At 35.7% G+C, this 23,868-nt stretch overlaps 2 protein-coding genes across 13 annotated transcripts; both read right to left on the bottom strand.

Annotated features, from left to right (window-relative positions):
• Positions 1-329: 329 nt before the first annotated feature.
• On the bottom strand, positions 330-17,833 carry DUO3 (Homeodomain-like superfamily protein). Of its 11 annotated transcripts, XM_087126150.1 has the most exons (14): positions 17,451-17,833; positions 15,726-17,147; positions 15,236-15,596; positions 14,086-14,170; positions 13,556-13,612; positions 9,716-9,775; positions 9,436-9,627; positions 5,332-6,847; positions 3,223-3,410; positions 2,342-2,382; positions 2,188-2,243; positions 1,842-2,100; positions 1,570-1,735; positions 330-868 (listed from the first exon to the last, which is right to left on the bottom strand). In XM_087126150.1, exons 2-9 carry the CDS (start codon positions 17,056-17,058, stop codon positions 3,379-3,381), a joined length of 3,636 nt encoding a protein of 1,211 aa, XP_086982276.1. In that variant the 5' UTR covers positions 17,059-17,147; positions 17,451-17,833; the 3' UTR covers positions 330-868; positions 1,570-1,735; positions 1,842-2,100; positions 2,188-2,243; positions 2,342-2,382; positions 3,223-3,378. The 11 variants fall into 11 exon arrangements, with proteins under 11 accessions (XP_086982276.1, XP_023539299.2, XP_086982277.1 ...); XM_023683531.2 differs by lacking the exon at positions 1,570-1,735 and having other exon boundaries at positions 2,019-2,100; positions 5,327-6,847; XM_087126151.1 differs by having other exon boundaries at positions 1,570-2,100; positions 2,188-2,255.
• Positions 17,834-20,390: 2,557 nt separating this feature from the next.
• On the bottom strand, positions 20,391-22,617 carry LOC111800949 (WAT1-related protein At5g47470). 2 transcript variants are annotated; one of them, XM_023684881.2, is made up of 8 exons: positions 22,098-22,616; positions 21,932-21,997; positions 21,734-21,850; positions 21,424-21,658; positions 21,179-21,340; positions 20,931-21,082; positions 20,734-20,825; positions 20,391-20,562 (listed from the first exon to the last, which is right to left on the bottom strand). In XM_023684881.2, the coding sequence occupies exons 1-8, from the start codon at positions 22,268-22,270 to the stop codon at positions 20,555-20,557; spliced, it is 1,005 nt and encodes a 334-aa protein (XP_023540649.2). In that variant the 5' UTR covers positions 22,271-22,616; the 3' UTR covers positions 20,391-20,554. The 2 variants fall into 2 exon arrangements, with proteins under 2 accessions (XP_023540649.2, XP_023540648.2); XM_023684880.2 differs by lacking the exon at positions 20,391-20,562 and having other exon boundaries at positions 20,576-20,825; positions 22,098-22,617.
• Positions 22,618-23,868: the final 1,251 nt, after the last annotated feature.

The raw sequence follows: 23,868 nt of genomic DNA, 5'->3' as shown, positions 1-23,868 counted from the left end.
TTCTCTCTCCAATTCAATTTTAAAATTAATTAACCACTCGAATCCCATATGTTTATATAAGAACATGCATGTGAGAATATAAAATATTTAGATAATTTTTCTATGCCCATCAATTTTAAATTTCATAAAATAATACTAATATCCTGAAAATGTCACAATTAACACTTAAATAATCCATATATAATATAGTATATGCTATTGTGTGGTCAAAATGTAGTATTTTAAATGCAACCAATAAATGATAATTATGAGGGTACACCATTTCTTTACGCTTTCAAGTACTCCTTAAATATATATATTTTTAAAATAATATAATTTTGAACAATATATATCCAAAATATCAACAAATTTAGAGTCATTTATTAGGTTTTCTTTGAGAAATGATTGATCATAATGACCTATCTCATAGAGTGATGATTTAACTATAGTCATCTCTACAAACGCCCACAAAAATGGATCAACAAAGTTACTTGACACTGTACAATTCTTTACACACTTCAGTTCATATTTGACAGCAAATTGGCCATGGCAATGAGGCAAAGATGAACCGAGCTACCCTTATCAACTCCAATCTTCTGTCCTGTTCTTATTTACTTAAGAGATTGACCAAAGGCAATAAGAAGGTCGAGTTTTTACGATGGGGTACTCTAAGGTCATACACGATCGAGACTGAGATTTGAATGCATGGAACGATATGGTGAATTCGAATTTAATGTAACCATGAACTGATACCTGCAATATTCTTGAATTGCCAGACAGCTTCAAGAAGGAATCCCAGTTGATTTAGATAAGCAATGTTGCGCTTAAGCGTGGCTATAAGTCAGCTGTGATATCTGTTTCATCTTCTTCCATTAGCAAGTTTTCTGTCCTACAGATGATAGTGGAAGTTAGAGACCAAAGGAAGCAGTCACTTTAATAATCAAAACCTTCCGATTTTAGTTTTGAAAAAAGAAAAATTGTCAAAGAAGCATATTACGATAAAAGATGCGATAACTTAGGGGGAAAAAAAATCAAAATGCTACGGCAGATGCATCAAGAAATCTTAAATCTTTTCAGAGAATTGTAACAAGCTTTCCATGTTAGTAAAAGAAAGGACATGAAACGAAAAGGACATGAAACGTTTTTCGTTTAATAAGAAGGATATAAAAACATACTTCCCATGTTTTTTTTATAGCTGTATAACAATGCAATATAAAAAAAAGTTCTCCACAAAGCTTATAGAGATGCTACAAAAAACTTGCATAGCTATGTTAAAATGCAATCAAACAATTTCATAGTTGTTTGGAAACTTAATGAAATACTTTTCATAGCCTAGTGAATCGCTATCAAGTTCAAACCATCTGGACTAAATTAGAGGGAAGTGTAGATCGTACCAGCATCACGCTTAATCAACAGCTAAGATTTTGGGAAGTACTCAATCAAAAGGCCATACACAAAAATGGGAGATGAGAGGTCCCCTAAGACCCCAGAGAGCCAAGGGATCATAATTTAACTTTTTTTTTTTTTTTTTTTTTTTTGAAAAGACACCATAAAGCCAAAGGGTAGCAGAAACAGCATTGATCCACAAACCTCCGGCATGGTTTCTGAAGTTAAGGCAAAAAAGGAGCTGGAGAAGGGAGTCCTCATATGATCGGGGAAACACCAACTTAACCCAAAAGTACTGAAAAAGCTTTGCCCAACAAGCTTTAGCGACTGGACATTGGAAAATAAATGTGGCCGTGACTCTTGGAGCTCTCTTTACACAATAAACACATATTTGGAGAGTGGATATAGTCAGGCATTCTTCTTTGGATATTATCACAAGCGTTAAGTTTACCTTAAAGAAAGATCCAAAGAAATACCTTCAACTTTCTTAGGAATTTTGGACTTCCAAATGCAGTTGATAAACGCTGGGCTAGTCTTACCATGCTTGGCTGATAAATTGATGGATTTTACAGAAAAGTGGCCACCATTTCTAGGAGGTGTTTGGATCATTTCTAGCTAATTATAGAAAATCAAACAAGTAATATGCTACCAACCTTTTCACTGTGTACTTCCCATGCATAAAAGGGTCAAAAGACCGACATATTAAGACTGGTGGTTGTGGAAATGTGCCAAGGACTGCAATAGAAGGAAAAAGCCACACAATATTATGACGGAATCACATCCATCAGAATAAATTGAACAAAACAAAAGAAAGAATAATACCCTCTTACTTAATTAGCTACTCTGTAGCATAATTTTGTTTCTTCATATCTTCAAAGCTGTAAGATGATCTCCAAGGTTGATTCAACATGTCAAAATTATAATACTACGCAAGAAAATATTTTTCTCTCTACTGTGAACAACAATAGGACAATACCTAATTGCCTCCTCTTGGAATTTGGACATGAACCCAGGATTCTACAGCCAAAAAGCATGCCAAAACCAAAAAAACATGTTAACAAGTTATGAAGTGAAGTATCTCGATGTATTTTTGGTATTATGTGCAAGTACATATAGAAGATACCATTAGTTAAAAAGTTGCGATTATCTAAGTCAATGGTGATTTTGAGTTGTGCAAGCTCAAGTTTAACAAAGCAATACTGAACTTGATTCGATTAAATTCAATTTGAAGTTAGTTCTCAAAAGTTTTAGAGCGAGTGCTGGCTAAGAATATTAACACTAAGGAACCAAAATAAGTAATCATATTGGATAATCAGATTAATTTAGAAGCTCGGGATTGTATTCTAGAGATTCCTTCCTTTTAGAAGCTCTGGTCTTTGGATCTTGAAATCGTTTATCACTTCTAAATTTTCACCTCTTATTTTTACAAAATATAATCAAACACCAAACAGATTTATTATTTTTTTTAAAAAAAATCTAAAGAATTGAACATAAAGCATATTCTAAAAAGTAACGTACATCCATTTAGTTCCCATTTGCCAAAGATGAAAATGAAATGTAGGAAAAATTTAAGGAGAAAAAAGAAATCCAAAAACAATTTATTATTGTCATTCTTGAAAATTTAAAACGAAACCACGCAGTAAATTTTAGAAGCTTGTAAAATTAATAAACTTTATACACAAGATAAAAAGCAATAATGTACTTTAACATAAAAATGTGATTGGAACTTTTGCAAAAGTAAAGGTCACTGTAGAGCACATTTTCCAGGAAAATGTTTCAAATCAGAAATCCAAGTGTGAGGAGAAGATGGAAGCAGAGAAAAATCTGATTACAATCTAGAAGTATAGAAATACTCACATTGTAAATGACTTTCTGGTCTCCAAAATTGTATAGCAGATCTCAAACAAATGCTCAGCAGTAATATATAAAGCAACTCTGAGAGAAATGGAAAACCAACTGGCACTGATTCTGTTATCGAGTTCTCCTCTACGATGGAAATGAAAGTTTTCTCCGCTACTCACTTAGCCTGGACTTCGAATAATCGTCTACAAAGGATTGACCAGAAATGATATATTTCAGCTCATAGACACCACTAACCATAAAATATTACAGAATGATGTGCAAGTCATTGGAATTGAATGAGAGTTGGCTGATACGAACAGAAACAACACATACACACAAAAATAGACACGCATTTTTTCTCTTAGTTTGTTTGTCAAGATCCACTAGAAGCAGGAGGGCAGTGAATGAGGAGCCTCAATTTCCTGAGTTTGATAAAATTATGGTTGGTAGGTTTATTTATCAAGCCAGCTAGGCCTCAGAAGTTTTTTTTTCCCTTTTTGGTGACTTGAACTGTCAGTTTTAGGATTATTCAATTCAACTCTTTTTTAACTGTCAGTTTTTTTCAACTCTTTCTTAACCATAACCCAACTCCAGAGGATATGATAAAGGTCCTCAACAACCATTTTGCAAATAATGCAACAAAGCGGATCAATCAACATGGGCCTCTACCTCCAAACTCAATCTAAGGTGTTAAACCTTCAATAGAGAACCCGTCACACAAAAAAAAAAACTTAACCTTCTTTGAACAAGTCAAAGACACCACTCGAAAGAGAGAGATTGACCAAATAAAGAAAGAGGGATTTATGAGAAAAGCCTTCAAAGGGTGAAGGGCTTCAAGGACAAACATTCCTTCTTCCAGGAATACTACAAAACACCTCAATCAACTAGAGGAGGTCAATAACATCAATGTTTCTCACTTGGACAAGGCATGATGAACCCCAAAACGGGTAAAGGAGAGGTCTGAGAGTTAGAGAAGACATCTACCACATAAATAATTTTTTTATCAAAGATAAAATATATTACAAAAACGAGAGTAGATGGAACTATCCCTTAATCACTTATCCTCCCAAAAAAAAGCACTCTCCAATTTCCCACCAAACAATGGACAATCTGAGAAAACAAAAGCCCCCTCAGTTATATAACTTTCCAAGGGGCTTTGGAAGTGTCCTTGCCCTCCAATCCACCCCAAGGGGAAAAGCCCCTATCTACTCAACAACCTTACACTAAGGGAGTTAAAAGACTCAAGGTAGAAACACCAAAGTCTTTAGCCAGGAGCGCACTGTTATGGACTCTAAAATTTCCTATTTCCAAATTCCCTTCAACCACTGGTTTCGTCACCACCTCCTCCCTAACTAGATATGACCATCTCTTCCTCAGGCCTTTCCCATAGAAATCATTCATAAACTTCTCCACGGGTTTACTTACCGACATTGGGATCCTTAAAACTAAGGATCATTCACAAGAAGGGGATGGCTACATGCAACCTAAACATGTTTTCACCTCAGAAAAATCATTTGACTTGATTTAAAGCCTAAATGTAGACATAGATCAAATTATCACTTGACGTTGAAACTGGAAAAGAAAAATGAAAAAAATGAAAAAAGCTCGAAGTTCACGAAAATGAAATGTAATAACCACTACAATCTATATCTTAAGGAAAAATATATAAGCATAAAGGCACAATGAACCAGTATAGCATAACTAGTGGAACAACTCAACTTGTCCTACCCTCACAAAAACGCCTTGCCATGAAGAAACTTCATGCTTCTACGAGGATATCAAACACCCTTACTCATGGGTATACAAAAACCATGGAAATAACTCATTCTCAAGGTCAATCCTCCAAACCTTGTACCAAACAAGTGATACATAATCCTTGTTGATTCTCACCCTTATTCTCATCCCCATGCCCCCAATCCAAATGGCCCCTAAAATTCATACCAGCCAATAGTGTTGTCTATAAATGAAACAATATGTTTCAAAGATCACAGCTCATTATATTGGTAAGAATCTACGACTTATAAATGCATGCATGAACAACTAGAGGAAACGGAATATATTCAGAAATTACAACCATTTTATATAAACATCTTTGACATCAACGAAAGAGTAAGGTTACCTTACGTTGCAAATCAGTAATTGGTTCACAGTCAGATCCATCCTCTCCTTCAGAGTCAGCCATCTCCTCGCACTCAAACTCAACATTTTCTTCAACTTCTTCATCAGTGTCACTTAATTCCTCCTGTTCCATTATGATATCTGGATGAGAATGGTCATCCACATCATCATTGCTATTTTCAACAGATGGTAAAACCAGAGGATGAGCATCGGAAACAAGATTGCCCGCTTCATTAGCTCTTCGTGTTTCTCCATGCAAATGAATGTTATGTAGGTTCTCTAATGCTTCTGACTTTCGAGCAGTTATTGACTTCAACTGATCATGGGCACTGATTAGTCTATTCCTTGGAACAGTATCTTTGTTGGATGTTGAGCTAAGGTGCATCTCTAAATCCAAATAAGTCTTATCACCACGCTTCGAGGGCTTAGCACCCTTAGTCAGCTGTCCATTACTAACCAAAGATTGGTTCTGTACAGCACCAAATATGTCGTGAGCATGAGGAGATCTGCCCCCTGAACATGATACAAAAGCATCTGAAGGTGCAGCCGTCTGTGCTTGATTTATATCATCAGTTCTTTGCAGGAGGGGATGGAAGTCAATACTATGTGATGAAGTGGACTTCTTTGACTTGAATTTTTCAAAACCAACATGGTACTCTGGCTGTGGATTATAAAATAGACTGAGATTCAACTGAGGTTGGTTTCCTGAGAAGAAACTGAAAGGGTCAGATGTACTAGAATTACAATTTAAGGGGTAATAAGGCTCAGATCCATCATCCGAGGCCCGGAAAAGTAAAGGATGCATTTGAAGATCAGAATCCGTGCCCCTTTCTGTTTCAGTAGAGTTATCATTGTTAGCTCTGCATTCTTCCATACTTGATTTAGAACCATCTTCCAACAGTGGGATGATATTGTTTGGATTGTTTGGTGGATTACTATTGTTCAACCTGCTATTTACTGTATCCATCACTTGAGAAATTTCCTTATTACATTTGGCAACAAAAGCCTTTTCTGGTGCTCCAAATAGAGATCCTCTGAAAAATGACTGGGGAACTACACGAACGGATGGAGGGAGGTTGACAGGTGGAAGGTCTGGAGCTAGTTTGACCAAATGTGAACTATTAGATCTACGAGCCCGATTATTCTTAGAGTAGATAGGGGACTTTACATCTGAAACTCTGAGATTTTGTTCATTTGTAGTGGACGCATGTCCAGTTGTGGTTGAAATAGATGCTGGAGGCTCTGAGTATGTTGATCCAGAAGAAAACCAATGAATTTTTTTTTTCTGGGTTTGTATATCTCCAGATTCGAACGTGTTACATTGTTCTTTGCTTTGGATATCCTTTTGTGGTATTATATCACAAGGAAGGTTACCATTAGTGGGATTTGAGCAAGAAAGTCCACTGGAGGTACCAGGTCTCCAATCTGCAACGAAGGCTGCATTTAAAAAAGGAGCACCATCATTATCCACGTTCCCACATCTACTGTTATTTATCCTGCCAGTATTTTCAGACTCGGAATACTGCAAAAACATCAAAATGAAAACACTTGAACTATTAGTGAAAAGAAATTTCCAAACTCATCAAACTATTACCTCATATATCAAATTCAGACGTAAGACTTCGGGTGAAACTAAATAGTGCTAAAGTGGGTGGACTATCTGATAGTTGAGCAGACATGCATTTTCAGCTAGCTATGACGTGTATATAATCTAATGAATAAAACCAATTTCTAATTTATTGATAGGCCAGCCTTAAAGGTAAGTCTTATATTTCTTTGAACATGAAACAAAAACAAGACCAAATTAAGAAAACAAGTGGAAAAAAGGCCTAAAGAAGAAACAAAAGAGCATAATCAAACCATGAAATAAACGATAAAGAAGGAAATAAAAAAAAAAAAAACAACCCAAATGATAAGTCCAGCAAAAGGCTTTGATAAATAGCTCCACATTAAGGTCATGAGACAGGAAGCTGCATAACTTTTGAACCGACAAATCAACAATAAGGTAAACAAAATCAGAGATGAGACTGATTCTTCTTGATTCCTCCTTTCTTCAAAAACAGAAAACCAAACCGTGAAGACATCCTTCAGATTACTGAGGTTAGAAGTAAAAAAACAAACCCTACCCTACGAAGAAAACGTTGAAGAAAGAGAATGAACAAAAACTGCTCCTCACACTGACAAAACTCACAACTGAAGAGGAAGGAAGAAGAAGATGGACCCCAGGCGAAAAACCGACCTCATTTGAAATTCTACACCGCGGAGATCTTTCAAGCGCCCTACTTTTGGTACTAATCCATGAGAAGAGTTACTCAGCAAACAATGAGACACTAAAGAGCTTTAACTTTTGGTGAGTGAATGGGAATTGTCCACATCTGCAATCCACATACCTCAGCAAGAAAAGAAAATTAGGCTGGAATTTGGAGATAAATCTTTGGTGAAACTATTCCATCAGACACAATGACCCCTTGCTCATTAACTTCATTTGAAAATAGATTTTTGAAAGTTGCTACAAATGAATCCTTTAGAAACTGATCAGCCTACTAGTTTTGGAATAAGAGAAACAGATTCCTCAGCTACTCATACTAACATCCAATTCCTCATCTGAATCAAAACTAGAAATATTTTTCCTAGTTGTTGAGTGTCTTGAGACACCTTTGGAGAATTATATGTTCGAACCAGGAAGAGTAACTTGTGATTGGCTAAGTTTGGGTAGGATATAAGGACATTGCAGTTTGGAACCTTTAGTGGGGGACTGTAATGGATTTCATAAATGAGTCCAAGATAAACACAAGATTCTTGGACTCTGAATGTTCAATGAAAGAAGGAGCTCTTTTTCCCGAGTTTAATGAAGAGGGAAAGCTTTTACAAATCTTGGCTTTGGTTGTGAAGAAATCACCAAGGAATCAGTAGCATTAATACCTCCAATGGGATAAGAGGGTTAACGACTTCATGCCATATCAAGATCAACCGAATTAACTTGCTAATCATAGAGATCTTTGAACCATCAACAACTATCACAAAATCCTATTCATTTAGCAAACCAAACACTTCAACTTCCTAACCTGATTTATCTCTTTAAATCCACTGAATTTGTAAAGTCTTTAAGGGACAAATTACCATGATTCAAACTTCTCTTTCTCGGACAGGTAAATCTTATCTAATGACTAATGCCACCTTTTAATTTATTGACAGCCTTACAGATAATTTGCTTTTTGACCCCCCAACCAGATGAGAAGTTATACAAAAAAAATCTAGTCAAGGTGTTCTAGTGGCCCTCTACTAGGGAAGTATCAATAAGTATGAAAAGTTCACATGAGAAACCCAGATTTGTCCTACAAGTTGCACTATCTGAAAGATGAACGAGGAAGATGTTTGCACCCTTTTCCTTCATGCTCTTTCAAGTTGAATTGTTGAAGGAAGGAAGATATAACGCATTACTTAGCTTTGAGGCAATATTTCCTAGGGGTGTCCAAGGCTTTATATCTTACAAATGCTTGTGGGAAACCCAATCTTAGAAAAGGGTAAAGGCCTAAGGATTGAAATGTTCCTAGGAGAACATTTGGGAATATTGTCTGAGAAAAATAAAAGAACATTTCAAGGAAGAGTTCTGGGGAGTCTAAGGATCTTTCCTTTAATGCCTCCTGCTGTTGCAGAAATTATATTTATTTTTGTCATTACTCTCCGTCTATATTTGTTTCCAAGAGCGCTGTCATTATCTCCCCTAAAAATGGTTAGGTGAATACCATATTCCCACCCCCCCCCCCCCCCCCCCACCCACTTTCTTATCTATTTTTTTTCCTCAACGGAGGTTGTATAAATGAAAATTGTACTAGGAGACATTCAAGCAGCATGAGACTTAATTTTTTAGTACTGTAAGCAATTGGAGTCTAGATCGTAACATTGTCTTATCTCATTAGAATGCATTTAAAAAGGCCATCAATGAATTTTAAACAGAGGAATAACTAATAGGATATCATCAGCCAAATTGACAACTACATTTCACATTAAGCCACCCTTGAAATAATTGCATCAAGTGTGTAAAGTAGTTTTTGTAAATGGTTCCAGAGAAGGAGAAAACCCTCTTTTTCTGGATCTTGGCCAACTTACAAGATTTGCAGCCTTCAGTTTTCTTCTTGTTGATTCATATATACGTCGCTTTTCCTTTTTTTCTGGATCTTGTTTATAAGACTTCTGAATTCCAAGGGCAGTGCGCCATTGCCGGGGCAATAGAGATGGATCTCTATATGGGACAACAAATTTCCATACAGCCATCCAATCAGATTTGTAAATTTTAAGTCCCTGAGAAATTAGGTCATAGGTTAAGTTAAAAAGGTACTTATCAAATGAAAAACTATATAAATTATTTCACAAAGCTTCTGGTCAAAACCTCCTGAATGCGTGCTACCTCCTCCACTGTCAAAGGTGATGTCTTCATCTTCCGAACTGCCTGCAAGAAGAAATTGTCTTCAATCAACTTTCAATTCTTGATTATGATAAAAAAAAAATTGAAGACGTCATTCAACAAGACAGTTAATAAAAGAGAAGACAAAGGAAACTTCCCAACTAGCCAAGTGTGTTGTATTACTATCCAATTGACTAGAATATTTTTTGGATATGGTAAGAAAACTTGAATCTCAAAATAGATTAATTAAAAAAGATATTTGAGAGAGTACTCCATCAAGAAACACCAAAACATGACTAAATCAGAAGTTTCTTTTCATGGTGTAAAAGTGCCCTGCACCAATTTGATTCTTTGCTCTCGGAATAACATTTATTTATATGTTCAAAGAAATTGTGCCACATAACAAGAGGTGAGACATTTATGCATCCAACAATACCGTAGACCACTAGAATACTGGAAGGCAATTTAAGAGGCCTGGCACGATGGTGGAAGCTTCCACGCCACCCCCCAGTATTGAAAAAAAAAAAAAAATCTGGCTGCTTTCATACAAAGACAGGAGCCAGATAGAAGAATGGAAATAACTGATATCACCAAGAACGTTCCATTTGGGATTGGAAGCCAACAGATAGAATATGTGGCTCCGAAGATGCAAATTTTGGAGAAAAACAGAGAGGTTCGCCCATTCTTCCACCTCTTCTCTACTGAAGATTTCAAACTTTGATAGATTCAGACCAGCAATCATCAACTGTGAAGACCTTTGAATTTGCAGTAGACTACATTGGAAGGCAAAAAGGTACTCAGCAGGCGAGAAGATCCAAAGGTCTTCCCAGAAACTAATTTCTTTCCATTTCCAAATTTAAAATAGGTCTTCTCCTCAATAAGAAATCTGGTTTGGCTAGGGGATATAAGTCGCTTTTTTCCGTAGACTGATCAGGAAACCAAGCACTAACCAACTGCCCAAATTTGCTTTTGATGATAGTTTTCCACAGGGATTCATCCTCTTGAGAATATCTCACTTTAACCCAGCTCAGTAGGCCACTTTCTCCTCCATTAATAGCACCTTCCCAGATGGAATCACGGAGGATTTTGCCTAGGATTTTTCCCAGAATGTGATGAATGCAAAGCTAATATACGAGCATGCTAGGATTTTGTTTTAAGGGTTCTGCTTGGTGGTCGTTTTCCAATCATTTTGATGATTTCTCTTGACATGATATTTGTTATAATTTGCATTTTTCTGTTCTTCCTTCTAACTGATTTTTTTTTTTTTAATACTTTTCTTCTTTTTAACTTCTACATGAAATTTGTATCTTTTGAGCATTAGTCTCTTTCCATTTCTTCAATGAAAATTTTTATTTCTTATTTCAAGAAATATAGGAGCATGCTAGTATGCCTTTTCCCCTTTGAGAGATAAGACAGTCCATCCACTTAGCAAACTTGCTCCTAACTTCCTCAACTACTAGGTCCCAGAAAGAGAGGGAGGAATTTTTCCTCCTAGAGCCAGGCCGAGGTTAGGGATGGGGAGAGATTCATCACTGCAGCCTAATGATAAAGCAAAATTCATCGTTTGATCTTTGACAATATTGACCACAACAAGGCTGGATTTGAGCAAGTTTATGCTAAGCCTCAAAGCTTGTTCAAAGATCTTTAGGAACTGGCACCAGCTTTGCAGCTTTGTTTTGGTCATATTTTCATCAAAAGAAGCACGACATCAGCATTCTTTTATCAAGAAACCAACAGAACATATTCAAAATGTAAAGAAAGACAACCAAGGGCTAGGGGAAGAGAGAACCCTCACCCAAAGAGCTACTTAAAAAGACCTTTCCAGTCATTAAAAACAAGAGTGAAAAGGTAGCTACAGAATAATTTGATAAAGCTATGACACCACCATGAAGCATTTAATTGTACATAATCCCAATAAAAATCCAAGGGAGTAGACTTATCTTTGAAAATCCTTCTACTCCATTCCAACCAAAAGCTAAACAAAAGCGCTCTTGAGGCAAACATCCAAAGGATTCTAGACTTTCCTTTCGACTTCCAGCGCCCCAGAGATTCAACAATGATCCATCCACCTACTTTGGGAAACAAATTTGCACCTCAACGAGATTTAATGATCTTTCCCAGCCCTATCAAGCAATGGGGCAATTGAAAAAATGCGGTCCAAGGATTCTTCATTCAACAAACAAAGAGCAAATAGAGGGGCATAGCGCACAGCTAGGATACCTTTTCTAAAGTGTTTCATGGGTGTTTGAAGTTTTAAATTTCATCCGGATTCTAAAGTACCAAATCGTCTTAGTCAACAAACATTTCAAGGCCGATCTAGAGCCAGCTAAATTTAGGAAGAAAGACTTCATGGAAAAAGAAAGTCCCGAGTCCAGAGATCAGCTAATTTTATCTTCTTATTGGTCCATACAAAGGCTTACAATTTTTCTATAAGCAGTAACCAAGACTTAAATTCTCTATCATATCCTCCTCTTCCAATGCCCAAGTTCCAAGTTCCCTGCGCCTCATCCCAACATTAAGCCACTATAGCATCTTGCTTCAAAGATATATTACAAATGTCAGGAAACTAATCTTTAAGACGGGAATACCCAAGCCAATTGTCCTTCCAGAATCTGATCCGTTTACCATTGCCTGCTTTGAAATTTATATATTTCTCATATAATGGCACCAGCTTCGCAATATCGAACCACAAATGATTCTTTGAACTTCCCAAAGGAGGAAAAGCCAGCCACCCAAAAGGCTCTTCCCCATAAATACTAGCCACCACCTACCTCCAAAGGGCTTCCTTCTGAATAGAGAAATGCAGACACCATTAGTGAGAAGGGCTGAATTTCTGTGCTTGAGAGAGCCAACCCCAAGACCTCCATGGTGAAGAAGTAGGGAGGCGGTTTTCCAAATCAAAAGATGATTACCAGCTTTAAACTCTCCCCAATACCAAAAAAAAAAAAAAAGTCAATAATCAACTTCTTCGTGTCTTTTATGATTCCTCTTGGATCTTTAAGAAGGGAGAAGAAGTACAAAGGCAAGCCATTAAGAACTGAAGAAATGAGAAAAAGACTTCCTCCCTCGGAAATCATAGAGTTTTCCATTTGGTAATTTTATTCTTCAACTTGTCAACCCCAGGCATCCAGAACTCCAGAGACCGGTGTTTACCTCCTAAAGGAAAGCCAAAACATGTTATGGGGAGACTCCTAGCTCTGCACCCTAAACCAGCCGCCTAATCAGCCACCACCCAGTCTTCAATATTTATACTAATCAACGAAGTTTTGGCTACATTAAAACTCAAACCTCTTCAACATTTATCCCAATCAATGAAGTCTTTGCTAAATTTAAACCCAAAAGCGAAAAGCTAAGGAAGAGAGAAATCACTTTCGACCAATTTTGTAAACAAAGATTTACTGATCGGGTAAAAGATATTTGAGTCATCCACATATTGGAGGTGAGAAACTACCACAATATTCCTCCCTACAGCCCACAAAATTCTCTTATCCAAAAAAAAGTGAAACCTACTCTCCCTCTATTGAATGGGAGTGATGAGTATGGGTGAGGAATGTGAGCGATAAGCACCTAATGTCCCCCTGGATCTATTTTTTATACAAAAAAAACAAGAACTTGGCATGACGATGCCCATACCTTTTTCCATTTTTCCATCAAGACCTCTTTATTCAATACCGTTATCAACCATCTGAGACAGTTGCAGAATACATGGAAGACATGCAAAAAGTTTAAAAAATCAAGGGGGCCTAGAAGAGTAACTTCTTTTACAATCTAGATAAGTTTCAGGGAAAGCATACATCTAATTCTCCATACAGAGTAGTAACATACCTTGATTGGATTTTCTGGTGCTTTTGAAGAGCATCGATTTTTCTGCCTAACAAAAATCTGCAAAATGAATATCAGAAAATGAGGAAAAAGTACATGTACTGATGTAGAATGACTTATGCAAAAATAAATAAATAAATAATAAAAGGAGAAAAAACACATAATTCAGTACCACACTACAAAAGAATTATTCAGCTCTACCATAGCTATTTTCAAATAATGATTTGTATTTTCATGCTAACCACCAGAGGAGAACGTAATTTCATGGTCACTACTTTGGACAAACAAAATCACTATGTTGTTGTTTTTCAGGTAACTATATTCTTAGAATCACGAAACTAACAGCCATGCAATTCCAGTACAGTCACACTCAGCCCATTTGAATTTTTTTAAGTGAGGAGAAGTTCAAACTTGAACGATTATACGCATCACAACCAACAATGCAACCCCTCCCCCCCACCCACCCAAATAAAAATAAATAAACAAATAAGCACACAGTAAACGAAAAGATAAAAACTTATAGCACAAACTACCTGATGCCTAGATTTGCAAGGCAGAAATCGCTGTTGAATAGCCTTCCAATCTGTATTATATTCCATCAATCCTAGGGCTAATAATCTGCATATGACTCAACAACAAACACGGGCAATGAGTCATGACATGCACAGGAGTTCATCATAGTGTGAGTTTACAGTTTGGGAATTTATGCATATTTGCAATTTTCATTCAAAATCATTTCTTTCTCACAAGTCAGAGAACTAAAACATGATAACATGAAAAGGAAGAGCACACAATAACAAACTATAGTCTAAACAATGTTTTTAAAAGAATTACCCCAAATTCCAATCTTGACAATTATGTTTGTGACATCCTCCTGGTTCTCACATATTAAAGCCTAAACCGACCCAAAAAAACTAATTAATTGGTTTAACTATTTTTCTTTATCTTGTCACCTAATTCAAAATGTCCAATTTAAAATATTATTTTTGGTCTCTTTCTCCCTTTCCTTTTACACTATACCTAATCCCCATTTGTATTCATTATCCACGTATATCCACCATGTTTCTGTGCATGTTTTAGGAGCAACTTAATAATAAAAATTTAAATTATAATTTGTACGTTTATAGATTGGAGAATGTCAAATGTAGTACAGTAGGCATCAAACATAGGGACAAATGATGGAGGACTGGAGTATACTAAGGGTGAGTTATAGAAACCAAGCATATCAAGGTCACACTGGATGTAATAAAATGTGCAAGCAGAAAAAAGTAAGATAGAACAGACTATGATAGGGTTTTATCTTGCACATTCATATAATTTAACTACAAGTTGAACTTATTCCAAGATGTGTCTACAACTTATCCATCTAAATCATCACCAGTCAATTCTTTTTTATTTTTTGTTTTCCTTTTCTTGGATAAGATAAGAGACAACCCATTAATGAATTTTTATCTACACGTAAGAAAGTTTAAGGGTTTTGGTTTTACAATTACAAGTTTAAGGGTGAAACTACAACAATCACCATAGTTCATGGGTGGTTTTTTAAATCTGCCCTGGAAAAAAAAAACATCTCTCTATGAAGTTCAGACCAAAATACAAGCAGCAACCAGGGAACTGGAGCAAGAAAGTGAGCAATATTAGGAGAGAAAGAAATGAACTTCCATTAGATAGAAAGTAACTTACTCATCCTCTGCATCAGTAAAAAGAACTCGATTTACCACTGCAGCAGGGGGTGGCTTATGAGGAAATAATGTTGGGTTGAATAAAGGGAAGAATTGCTGGGCTAACTTTGCAATGTCCTTTAGAACCATGGCAACAGACTGCTTCTTGGTGCTTTCAACAAGTGTAGCTGCCAATGTCTTCTTAGGTGGCTGTTGACTGGGAGAAAGTGATATTGCGTTGACAGATGAGGAATTGCTTCCAGGTCTAACTTCACAATTAACTCCAGGAAATGCATGAAGACTGGGGAGGGGGAAAAGCGGTTCTCTCTCTAAGGGTGTATCTAATGTTGATTCCAAACGACGTCTTCGATATTCTTGAATAACTGGGATACATTCCAACCCAATAATAAATGTAAAATGCAGTTAGAAACATCAGAAAATTATCATAACATTAAAATGTTGAAACTAAATATTTTACAAAACATCTTAGAGCACTAAAGAATATGTTTTACCAGTGTAAACATCATCCAAATAGCTTCCAGCTAAGCTCAGCGGAGCTACATCCAGCGTAGATAGTACTGGGCCACTTAGAAATGGTGCCCAACTTGAGCCTTCGACTATATGTCTACTAGAAACAGAATCACGCCCTTTATCGTAACTTGTTTGAGAGGCAACCCTTTGATAAGTTTGTTGAGCAGAGCACACCATTTGTCCATTGCAAAAGTTATTTGATTCTAATGTTCTTTGCACTTGGAAACTACTATTGGGTACTTCATCCGGCATCGACGAATAAACACATGGAAGGTCAAAGCAAATGCTAGGAAATGGAACCTTTTTCCATGTCAATACTTCATTGCGTTTATGAAGCATCTCAGAGATTAATCCATGTACCTGGGAGGCAATATGTTGTCGTGAAGAATCACATATACATATTGAAAATACTTGAACAAGAAGTTGCACATGCTCGTGAATCAAACAGTATAACTGACCAATTTGGTTTGGTGCAAAACCATTTATTAAGTTATCCTGATTCACAGAAGACCGAGAAGTAGAAGAATTCCAAGTTGCTAAGGTTTTTCCATCGTGAGGGGGAAAAGAAGCTATAGGTTCATTTGGCAATATTGGCAAGAGTGGTCGCAACGGCCGCTTGGCCAGTCCTAAATGTCTTTTGCTATTTTGAACAGAGGCCTTTAAACGCTTATTCTGTCTAGTTTCTGGTCGTCTTACAGCTCTGTTATTCTCCTTTTGGGTTAAGTCTCTTGTAACTTCATCAACATCGCTCTCAAGCGCCTCTTCAAGTTCTATCTCAAAGTCAGCATCATTGTCCTCATCTTCATCTTCAACAGTCTCATTTTCTTGACTTTTGCTGTCACCATCTGCATCCTGCAACACTGCAACAAGAAATTTTCTGTACTCTTCTTCATCATCAACATTTTGAAGGTCATCCTCATCATCAGTTTCTTGTAGAAAATTTTCAAGTTCATCAAGTGTGAAATTAGCAAGTGAATAGCGAGCCCTAGTACGCATACAAATCGCATCTGCATCTTTATCTTCTAAGTCTACTGAGGGTTTCCGAGGTGGTTTACAACTAAGTTCTTGTGTAGTAATATCATTACTATTAGTCCCTGTACTTGATGTATTATCTTGGACCTGACCAACCTCAATATCCGGTTGCATGTTTAAGGCCTCTTTATTTTTCTTAGGATTTTTTGACCCACTTTTCTGAAGTTCTTTCCCACATGTTCTCATATACGGGTCTGTTATTTCCTGCACAATATCCTCGTCCTTCTCAGGATCTCCAGTGACACGGTTGTGCATCTCGTCATCCAGGTTTGATAGCTTCATCTCTATAATTTCAGAACCTTTAGTAACATCACCATCCAAACCTTCCGTTTCAGAGCTCAAACTTGATGAAGCTTCTAATAAAGGTGCTTCTGATAGGAAACGGAAATTCAAGTGAAACACTAGCGTATAGGCTAATATATGTTACTGTGGAAAGAAAAAAATATATGTACGAGAAGTCTAGATTGCCTTTAAAACTCTAGAATATTTTCCTATGCAAGAATGTCACCAACTTGCTAGCGTCGTTAGATTCAAGTACCCTTCAGCTAAATTTTGCACTCCCAACCCCCAATTTCATCAAACTCACCGAAATGACAGCACTCCATCCCAGCGCTGAATTGAATTACATCACATATAGCTATTAATCATTCCGAAAACAAAACTTCATCACTTACCTCGAGTCCAAAATGCTCTGTTCGCCGACCTCGACTCTCCAGAATCAATAAGCCTAACCTAATTTCAACTATCCCCTTCCTCTCCGGCCAAAAATAATAAGCTTCAATCAACCTCAATTCTCATCATCGTTCTTCGGAGTTCAGGCTACCTGGCCGAACCAACGCCGACAACATATGTTTACACCGCCGCTGGTTGAATTAGGTCTTAAAACTCGAGCTTATGCTGCTCGTTTTCATGCCGTTCTTCCAGTGCAATGCCAAAATCTCCATAGCCATGGCATGCGAATCACAGCATCGATTTCTTGTAGGTTTTCTTTTTCCTTGTTCTCTGAAACAATCGGAAAACTGACAAGCCTGCGTTTGCTATTTTATTTTAAATTCATTTTTTCACATTTTTATTTGTATTTTGAAGTTATTTACAATTTTAGGTTTTATTGACTCCCGGCAAACTAACTTTAAATCGAGTATTTTCCGTATTCCTATTGTGCCCTTATTACCATGTTTGTAAACTAAGTGTTTAGATGCATTTATTAGGGGTGTAATGGTCCGAATTGGATTGGATCGAGACATTTTTTTTTTAATTGGTTGGATTGTAACCCAATCCAAAAATTTTCCACACTCCAACCCAATCCACTATTTTTCGCGGGTTAGATTGTAATTAGTTGAAAAGTATGGTATATAACAAAAATAAAAAATATTCAACCCAAAACTTTTCACAACTTAACCCTATATTTTATTATAATTAGTTTAAACAAAAATAATAAAAAAAAAAAAACCTTTCTTTGGATTATAATTAGTTTAAAGGTACGATGTATAACAAATATAAAAAAATATTTTAATTGATATATGCTTATTATCCTGACTTTGAATTCTAAACTATTAAAAAAATAAAAATATATGTAAATTATGATATAAAAATATTTTTAATGCTTTATTATTATATATAAATTATGATATAAAAATGTTAGTAATGCTTTATTATATATATATAATTAAATAAAATAATAAAAAGAAATACGTATTCTAAACTATTAAAAAATAAAAATATATATAAATTATGATATAAAAATGTTTCTAATGCTTTGTTATTATATATAAATTAAATATATAAATTAGGATAAAAAATGTTTCTAATGGTCTGTTATTATTATAAATTAGATATAAAAATTATGATTAAAAATATTTTTAATGCTCTATTATTTATAATATATATATATATATGAAATTAAACAAAATAATAAAAAGAAACTCATATCTTAAACTATTAAAAAAATAAAAAATAAAAAGAAACTCATAACTTAAACTATTAAAACAAATAAAAATATATATAAATTATGATATAAAAAAATGTTTCTAATGCTTTATTTTATATATATATATATATATATATATATATATATATGAAATTAAACAAACTAATAAATTTGCCTTGCATCAAACTCATGTGAGTCTCTTAGCATAAAGTACCACTCTGGCAAATCCATATTCTTAATATATTTTATATATTTTTTTAATTACTTTTAACAATTTTATTACCTTATTAATAAATTTTAAACGATTATAAATTGTGTTAGATTAAATTTTTTGTTTTATCCATCGAGTTTGAGCATAAGAGCTTCCCACTAAGCTTAGTATCAATAGAGATAGTATTTAATTCCCTAAAATTAGCCAATGTGACTCATCCTAACAATCTTCAACTGTAATTACATCTTTGTACTTTGGTTGCTATTGAACCAAACACTTCACCACAATACCGACATTTAAACATCTTCCACCTTCTTTCCCTTCGTTTCTGCAAAGTTTTACGTGTCCACACAGAGCTCTATTCGATCGTTTAATCGGAAAGAATTCTGGCACTTCCACATTAAGGAGATTTCTGGATGTGTTTATGAGAAGATTTTGTTGGAATTTTCATGACGAATGGTGAAACTGGGATTTTAGTTTTTAGTACCGATCTCTCCCAAAGCTGATTTTGACCTTATAAAAAGGGTTTAAGGTTAGTATGATCCTCGTTTTCTCAATTTAAATAAAATTAAATTAATGGATTCAATCTTACTAAATCAATTAAGTTAATGTTCAAAATGGGGTGAAGCAACTACGAATATTAGAAAGAACTCTGATTAAGGCCAACCAAATAGGTTAATTTGCTTTGAATATTTTCGTTTGTGTTGTTTTAAAGACCCTTATGTAAACGTACAAGTCTATAACATCGCTTTATGAAATTGTTTTAAATGAATGTTTTTGCAAAAAAAAAAAAAAAAAAAAAATTATGTCAAGCATATAATAGCGACTTTATTGAGTAGAAAATTAAGTCTTTACATTTACTTTATTTAAACTCTTCTCCTTCCTCTCTTCCTTCTCGTATTTCTTTCCCTTCCCCTCTCGATGTTCTCAAACTCTCTCGAACTTACTATTTCTCATTTATTTTTCGAGTTATAGTCAATGCAACCGCTCATCGAAAATTTTAATTGGTTCAAGTGATTTTCAACCATTTCAACTCGATTTAGGTTAGTTTTCTTCAAGCATATACGAGTATAATTCTTTTAAGCATATATGTGTATTCTATAACAATTATGGATAGGTTTAGACTTACGAGGAGGTAAAAGAGCTTATTATTCAATGTTATATTCTAACGAGACCCAAAGATTACAAAATTGTTACGACCCAAAATAGAACTTTGTGCATGAAAGAATCTCGAGCCCAAATCATAATTTTATATCTCACTACAAATGAATATCATGATTTTACTTTTTCTGACATAACAATAAGAACAAGAAGTGTAGAGCAGCTAACAACATCAGTTGCACGATCAAAAGTTCAGTCATATTATTAACTTTCACATTTATCACTCGTGAACCACACATGAACGAGAATAAAATATTTTATTGTTTTATTTTCTTATATTTCACATTTAAATAAGAAAACGTCACGTCATACATATAAGAGTGACTCGAAATAATGTTAAAGTGAAAAATATTTACAATTTCACTGAAAAAATTCATTCCATGTTCCATAAAAAAAAAAAAAAAAAAAAAAAAAAAAAAAAAAAAAAAAAAATCTGATGTGTTGCTGAACTGATCTTCTTACAAAACATCCAAAGGTGATCAAGCTTCTGCAAAAGTTAATGATCAAAATGTTGGAACTCTTCATTTTGAAATTGTTTCATTCAGAATCTAAAGCTTTTTCACACAAAAATCTGTGAATCTTTCTATGCCTAACACAAAACATATCATGTATTTCATTCAAATTCAACTTAAAAGAGGCTCGTCGATGTCGAACTCACTCTCGGGGCGGTTTCGGTTGGCATAACCTTCCTTCCGTTTCGCCCATAGCACGAAGTAGAGCCCGGTGAACATGAGGAACATACCAACAAGGCTGCAACCATAGCCAAATATCAACATTATGCTCCAAACGCCTGCTTAACCACGATGACGATGACGGCGACAACGATAACGACAATCAAAAACGGTAACAATTTACCTTCCAATCTTGATGGGTTCTCCCAAGGTGAAAACTGAGAGAACGAGTGAGCAAACGGTTCCAATTGGACTAAACATCGACACCAAAACGGGCCCTCGTTTCTTCATCGCCCACCCGTTGAAGCTCACGCAAGCCCCGCTAACGGTTCCGCTCTTCTCGTCACCAACATTTGTAAAAACATACATCAATATGCACCCAATATGTACTAAGAATGATCTTAAAATACCACAGAATTGAATGCTGCTTACTAGAACACAATAGGCTATCAACTTTTCAACACTCAGATATGACCAACCAATTTCAAGTTTCTGATATAGAGCTATGTGTATAACTACGGTTGTGAGCACTCCAACGAGCGACGTTATCGCACACAACGACATCGGTGTCGGGAAATCTCCTAGTGTCGATGCCTGTCGAACGTCACATGATTCAAAATCTCGAAAAGTGGATCTTGTCGATCATCACAAGATATGTGCAATAATAGTTGACATACCTGAAGAACAACTACGCTAGACAAAACGACTACCGCCGAGACAAGATACACGCAACCGACGATCTTTTGTTCATCAAACGCTTGATCCGTCAGACGTCGTCCGACATTATCATTTTCAGCTGCATCCGACAAAGTGCTGTGCAGTATACTCATGGTGAATGCGCCTATCACACAGAGAAATGTACCTAAAAGCTTGATCTTGCTATAGATACAACTTAGCCGAACCTTTTCTAATCTGCATCAATGAAACTGTCCCTTATTATTGAACACGAAAAAACTTGATAACGAACAGAAAGTTAATTCGATGTACCTAAAGATCCAAGCAATAACAAAAATGAGTCCCGGGGCGAGATTCGGCATCGCAGTCGCTACCGAAGGCGAAGTTAGCTGTATTCCTTTAAGAAAAAGGGACTGAAACAATGTAACCCTGCAAATGTTACAATAATTCAAGCACATTTCATAGCTAAAGAACCTAAAAATGGTATGAAAATTGAGAATTCTTGCTTACCCTCCAAAGGATATGAGAAGAATCTGAGTTATCAACTTTGGACTAAGTTTGGTCGGCCAATTCGACCTGCAAAACCCGTGAACAAAGCCTCGTTTGATAACCATTTAAAACGTGGTTTTATCGAGCAAAAAAACAAAATCGTTATCGAACGAGAGAGAAGACGAACCGTTCGAAATAAACAGCAACGGGAGAGACAATGAGAAAAGTGAAGAAGGTTGTGAAGATGATGAGAGTTAATGGATCAATGCTTAAAGACATGAGAAAGCTCATGAAAACAGAGTTCCCTGCATACACAAACTGCACGGCCACCAACCCAGACATGATACCAAAGTCTTCCATTGATTTTCTCTTTCTCTTTCTTTTCCTCCAAACAGAAATCACAGAAGAAAATTTTGTGTATGCTTTTTTAAAGCTTCCTTTTCTGTTCTTCCATGGTTTCTCATTGTGTTTGTTCTTGAAAAGCCTTCGCTTTCCAATCAATTTTTGCAGTTATTTTCTTCGCTTTTTCCTTGCTGTTCTTTTTGTTTTCTTCCCAACAGTCAAGGATGTCCGTTTTCCTTGCTTATATTAGCAATGTCTCCCAAAAGGATTGGGAATTGTTGGGTGAATTGAATTTGCTTCTCACCCATTTGAGCTTTTTTTGTTACCTATATTCTCTACGGGTTGACGAACTATAATTAGTAGTCTTAGTCTCTTCTCCGCAGATGTCTTGCTTCCTTTTGTCTCATGAAATTCTCAATTTATTTTTATATTACAAGGACGAAGGTAGAGATTTCTTATAGTAAATTTAGGAGAATCAGATTCCCTAATAATTCTTTTTTCATCTAATATATATTCTTAAAAAAATATCTAATAATATTTCATAAGCAAAAATATAATATAATGTTGGACATAAAAATGAGCAAGACAGAGCAGGATGAGGATTTTGGCAAGGTTAGTGTTAGGTACGAAGATGGGGACAACCCTGCTTAGTTAATAGAAAGAAATTTCCTCCGACCATCTCCTTATTCTCCGTATAAATAAGAATTGCCGACTCGTTTGAGGCAGTTAAATGAACATCTCTAATCATGATGGGTAAGGTCGTGTAATGTAATTTCTTAAGGTGTTCATAATTTAGTTAACCATGTAGGTATCTCTAATTATGATGGGTAAGGTCGTGTAATGTAATTTCTTGAGGTAGTTCATGGTTAATTTATTTAACCATGTAGATAAAATTATACAATTCTGTCAAAGATGGATGGGCCAAATACTTCCATCTTAGAATACACTGCGTTAAAAGGATAAGATGCATCTATTCACATTTTCAAGCATTTGAGTGGGTCTGTTGATCTATACACGTGGGCGAATGAATGCTTGCCCACAGATGTAAAACCTGATAGCATCACATTTATTAGCATTCTACTAAATGCCAATAGGATGAAAGATGTAAAACCTGATAGCATCACATTTCTTAGCATGTTACTAAATGCCATTAGATGAAAGATGTAAAACCTGATAGCATCACATTTCTAAGCATTCTACCAATGGGAGATCAGATCATGATGCAGTACTTCAAACAAACAAACAAACAATTGAGGATTATGGTATCAAACCAACTACTGAGCATTGTTGAACTATGGTTGGGCCGATGGGACAAATAGGGGGATGTATATAGAAAAGGGCAAATACACAAACCAGAGGGTGGTTCGAGTGGATCGGTTCGGCGAGCTCTTTTGGGGTGCCTGTGTCGCTCGTAGGGATTTAAAACTGGCAGAGGTAGCAGAAAGTAATCAAATTGGGAGCTGCAGATGATTATAGATTCTTTTTCCTTTTGCATAAGCTTTGAAGATTTCCCATACAGATGACATCGATGATTTTAAAAGGAACCCATTAACAGAACTAAGATCATGAATGACAATATACTGGCCAATGATTGTACAAGATTTCAATGCAAAATT

This window comes from Cucurbita pepo, chromosome 8 (assembly GCF_057944985.1).
Source record: "Cucurbita pepo subsp. pepo isolate OVF chromosome 8, ASM5794498v1, whole genome shotgun sequence".
NCBI classification, from domain to species: domain Eukaryota; kingdom Viridiplantae; phylum Streptophyta; class Magnoliopsida; order Cucurbitales; family Cucurbitaceae; genus Cucurbita; species Cucurbita pepo.
The sequence above is the reverse complement of the archived record's forward strand: the minus strand, read 5'-3'. Positions and strand labels throughout refer to the sequence as shown.